The sequence below is a fragment of the Hydra vulgaris genome, chromosome 12 (assembly GCF_038396675.1).
Source record: "Hydra vulgaris chromosome 12, alternate assembly HydraT2T_AEP".
Taxonomy (NCBI): domain Eukaryota; kingdom Metazoa; phylum Cnidaria; class Hydrozoa; order Anthoathecata; family Hydridae; genus Hydra; species Hydra vulgaris.
This window is the reverse complement of record NC_088931.1, coordinates 37,630,469-37,635,959: the sequence shown is the minus strand read 5'-3', so window position 1 is coordinate 37,635,959 and position 5,491 is coordinate 37,630,469. Positions and strand designations below refer to the sequence as shown.

General features: G+C 27.9%; 1 protein-coding gene across 1 annotated transcript; it reads right to left on the bottom strand.

Annotated features, from left to right (window-relative positions):
* Nucleotides 1–3,361: 3,361 nt before the first annotated feature.
* Nucleotides 3,362–4,216, bottom strand: LOC136088097 (G-protein coupled receptor 52-like). The gene has a single exon (XM_065811758.1). The coding sequence runs from the start codon at nt 4,214–4,216 to the stop codon at nt 3,362–3,364; it is 855 nt and encodes a 284-aa protein (XP_065667830.1).
* Between the last annotated feature and the right edge of the window lie 1,275 nt (nt 4,217–5,491).

Genomic DNA, 5,491 nt, shown 5'->3' with positions numbered 1-5,491 from the left:
CGATATGAGAATGAGCTGAATAAAATTAAACTTTGAAAAACGAACAAAATTTAGACGTCCGTACGACGTCCAATTGCGTCTCTTATGGACGTCTAAACGGACTGTTTTGAACGTCCTTGGACGTACTTTAGAGGTCCAAAATGGACGGACGATAGTTGTTTCATTTGGTTTGTTTCAATGGACATCCAAGGACGTCTATTTTGGACGTTCGAACGGACCATTTTGGACGTCCTTAAACGTATTAAGGACGTCCGTGTGCCAATTGGGGATGATTTAAAAATAGCAAAAGTTATTCCTATATTTAAAGTAGGAGAAAAAACTAATGTAAATTTTTTTTCTAAAGTTTTAGAAAGAATTTTGTACAGCAGAATATACAATCACCTTTTAGCAAACAAATTATTATATAACATGCGGTATAGTTTCAAAAAAAATAACTTAACAGAGCATTCTTTTGTTCAGCTTTTTTTTATTCAGCTAAATGAGTCTGATATACAAGAAGTATATAAGACTCATTTAAAAATTCTAAATTCACATTGGGAATATTTATTTATTTAGCGTAAGCGTTTTATTCAATTAATCATAAAATTCTTGCTAAAAAAAGAAAATAATATGGTATAACAGGCAATATTTTAAAATGGTTAAAAGGTTATTTAACTAATCGTAAAAAATTTGTTTACGCCGATGAAACACTTTTATCAAATTTGTTAAACATTACATGTGGAGTGCCTCAAGGATCCATATGAGGACCTCTCCTTTTCCTTATTTATATTAATGAGCTATACAAAGCCTCGGATTTAATAACAATTATGTTTACTGATGACACTAATTTATTTATGTCGCACAAAAAATATTCATAATCTATTTCATTACGTGAACATCCATTAATCAAAATATCTGACTGGTTTAAGACTAGCAAATTATCTCTTAACATTGATAAATGGATTCTAAATGGATTCTTTTCCATTATTTTATCAAAAAACAAACTGCCAATAAACATGCCTCAACTTGTTATTGACAATATACAAATTAAAAAAGTAATTTGCATAGATGATTTCTTCAATAGCGGTTTCTTTGTAACAAGATACTCAAAGAAGACCTGATGATCTTCTTTGAGATATTTCGCGTTCTTTATATTTATTTTTATTCTTTATTTCTTAACGTTATCTTGACTTGTTAACTTTCCTTTTTTTATATTATTTGTATCTGTATTATAAAAATAAATACATTTATATATAAATAAATAAAATAAATATAAAAATGAATACATTTTACTCAATGGTTATTTTATTAAGAGCCCATTTTTCGAACAAATTTTTTTAAATTTTATATTGATTATTGCTAACCATTTTAATGGAATAAAATAGTTTTAAAAAATTTTACTGAGGACTTTATTTATAAAAGTAACTATTTTTCTTTTAAACAAAAGCTTAAGGAACTCGTTTTCACAATTGAAGACTTAATAATATACTTCTGACATTTTTAGTGATCTTCCTTTTTACCCTCTATTTAAACATGAGTTTTTAAAAGTTATATATTTGTCATTAACAAATGTAAACTACATATATAATAGATATAACGCATCTTGTATTTATGACTGAATATTTTATTTTTTTATTTTCAATTTTTATTTTTTCGTTTATCTTCAAGTATATATACTCTTAAAGAAAGTTTCTTACTTCGTTAACTTATTATTCATCTTGTAAATATTTTATAAATTTCAACACGAACATTTCTTAGCGGCAAGCGACGACAAGACCGTATGGCCTTCTACAAGTCCCCGCTTTTTTTTATTTTTTATCAATAAAGATCATTATATATATATATATATATATATATATATATATATATATATATATATATATATATATATATATTTGTATTTTAAATATTGCAACAAAATGCTTATTTAAAATATATTAAAAAGAACAAAAAAATGTTTAATTGAGTAAACTATTTTAATGCGAGGAGCAAGTTATTCGGAAAGTTCAGAATCTGTGACTGTAAAATTACACTTAATTGTTATTAAAAAACCTTATTATTCCCTTCGCTTAAAAACAACGGGTTTCTCGCATTCTTTGATTTCAACCTGCTCCATCCAAAAGTTATTCGCGTCATTGATTGACTTAAGAACCGCTATCCACCTACCATCTCTGTGGTAAGTAATATTTTCAATTTTGCTTCTTCCAATTTTTGCTGCTGTTTTCTCGCTGAGTTCTTTGGCTTTCTCCGAGATATATTTTGAATTGCTGATTTTCGAATTATTCAAACGGGTTCGGAATTCAATACCACGATCTTGTAACTCTTTGATTTTTATGTTTTTTCCGTATCAGTTTTTTAGCCCCTACATGGTACAGGCCCCTAGTTTCTAATTTCTTTTTTATCTCTTTTTTTATATATACTAGTATTATTGCCTCTTCTTGAGATGGTGTTATTTCATATACAACGTATTTGTTAACATGGGCGTTTTGGTATAGATAATTTTGAGATATCTAATTTGCCTATTTTTGTGAAGTTTTTTCCTAAGTTTGTTACGTGTAAAAAAAATTTTTAAAAACAAGGAAAAATTTTAAATAATAAAAATAGCGTTACAAGATTACAGGCGGTGCAATAAAAGTTTGCAAAAAATGCGTTTGCTACTCATAAAGCAACACGACACCAACCGTGTAATTTTATTGAGCCGTTTGGATTGCGATTGGATTGATTCCAAATCCAATTAAGTTGATCAATACTGGCTGGTCAGGTTGGGCCAACTAAATTATGCGACTGGGTAACAGTTGGTTGCATGTGAAATGATACAATTTAATGAAAGTTTAATAAAAATAGATACAGCCTATAATATGTTGTAAACAAATATTTATAACTTGTGAAAATAAACGTTAATTTGAGTTGGCTACTTCGTTCTAGGAATTGCGCTTTGACTAGATGAATAGTTTTCACAAAATCTTGAAAATTTCTAAAATGTTTATAAAACATCAACATCAATATCAATACCAACTTTCTACATGGTATCAAAATAAAAGCATAATCAGTGCTGATGAAATTATTTAAGATGTTTAATTACACTACTGGTCTTCACGAAATTATAAAATCCAGAGCTCACAAAAATTAGATTAGCTATTAGCTTATAAATAGATAGGTAATAAGTATTAAATAACGCTGAATTAAAAATTCAATTTTTAATTCAGCGTTATTTAATACTTTAAATTAGTTTTTGCTTTGTGTTATGATTTACAAAACATGTTACTAGAACATCGTTTCATGATTATAACATGTTTTCAATAATTGTACTAAACTGTATGTACCCACAAAATGTTGGAAAATATTATCAAAAATAAACTATTTTTTTCATTATTAATATCATTTAAATTTGTGGAGAACCTTCATTTGAAATGTCGTATCGTTTATTTTCTATCACAAACGATTTAGAATTTCTTTGATTTAAAGGCGTATCCATCATAAAAGAAACAGTTTGATCCTTTTTATCTAGTTGTTCTTTGCTACACGCAATGGTCAGAATGATTCTCTTTATTCCTTTTTTGATTTCAGAATTTGAAACGGAATAAATAATGGGATCAAAAATGCAGTGGCAGTAAGACAACAACTTAGTCCATTTAGCTGCAATCATAACGTTGATATTGGGACTCTTAAGTTGCATCATTTCACAAGTGAAAAAAGGTATCCAGCATAAAAGAAACACGAGAGTCATTTTCACCAGTTTCGCTGTTACTGCTATTTGCTGGTTTTTATAGAAGTTAAATGAAGATTCCGAAGATTTTTTGGCACTACGAACTTCCCATATTATTATAAAATAAGTCGATATCATTATAAGTGTTGGTATACCGTATGCTAACACAAAAGAAATATATTTCACTTTGCGAATGTCAATAGTATAAAAATTAATGACGTATACAACTATTGTATAAAGCCATACTAATGCAAGAGAGAAAATGCATTTTCTCGGTGTCACTGTTTGTAAGTGCCAAAATGGTTTAAAAATTGCAAGACATCTTTCCACAGATAATAACGCCAAATTTGCAAACTGGGCGTTTATCAATATAAAGTCAATGTGATTATACCAATTTAAAATAGATTCAAAAGTATTTTTTGAAGTGAGTATATATCCGTGAAAATAATCTTCTTGAATTATTATTGTCACAGATAAGTGCAAAACTTGAGCAGATAAAGCTAGCAGCAAATCAATTAAAGTCATGTGCATTGCGTAAACAACGGTATTGAGTGATTTAAACAATTTTGTTGTTACCACAGCAATTAAGACAGCAAAATTTATAACTATTGTTATCAGAAATATTAGAGCACAAAGTATCATATATATTATATAAACGCTGTATTTTGGAAATAACGGCTCAACGTAAAATTTCCAAGTTTCATATTCATATGAAGAACACTGAGCTGTGAAAGTAAGTAAACGAAATTTAATTGTCGTTAAACATAAAAATGTGGTGCTCGATTTTGAAATTATACTTGGTTCACAAAAACCATAAATAATATTTTTGTTTTCGCCACAAGATGGAACAGGGTTTTGAAGATAAGGGGTAGTAAAATTTTCCTTGCATGAAGCATGCTCTCCTGGAACATTCGAAACTATGGACAGAGGAAACAAGTAGTATAACACGACAGTCGAATTCATGAATGAACACACATTTATGTAAAGCTTGAAAAACTGTGGTAACACCATTACTAATATTCCGTTTATGAAGCCTTATAAATTTGAAGTTATAAAATGTGAACAAAAACGTTGGTTTGTTATTTTTCCGAAAATGCTTGCGAGCTTTTTTTTTTAGTTTTATTCAAGTTTGAGTTTTTTATTTTAGTTTTATTCTTTTAAATCTAAAATTTTACCGCTAAAATAATTTTTCTATTGACTGCAATGCTTAGACAACTGCTCATTTAATATTTTGTTCTTTTTGTTGCTTAGTCAGCTGTTTACTTTATTAAAACCGTTTTAAAATCAAACGGTGTATGAGTACAATTTGTTTGATTCTAATTGTAGGAGTATTGATATATTCCGAAGTTTTATGATAAAAAAACGGCTGAATCAATAAAACACTGTTTTAACTTAAATAACAACTGTTTGAAAGCATGTGAAAACATTTTCACCATAATGAATCGCTCTCTTAAAACAATATAAACTATAAATTTTTATATTTTTATTAAGTTTATTTAGCAAAGCAAACTTCTATGACGGTGTATAATCAAATAAATAACGATTCACTTCATTAATAATAACATAGCAACTAATGAATTAAAAAATAAAACTATTAATTAGCATAGTTAGAAAATATCATAAATTATATTAACATACACAATACGAATTCCAATTGTGTACATGTTTTAACTGTGTTCATGAGGAAAGTAAGAACAATGTTGAGAACATTGTTATACAAATACTTTAACTAAGAACACAATCCAATGCAGAAATATTTTTGTGGTATAGATTAAGTCTGAAAATAATCGGAGGTTTGCTTTAGAA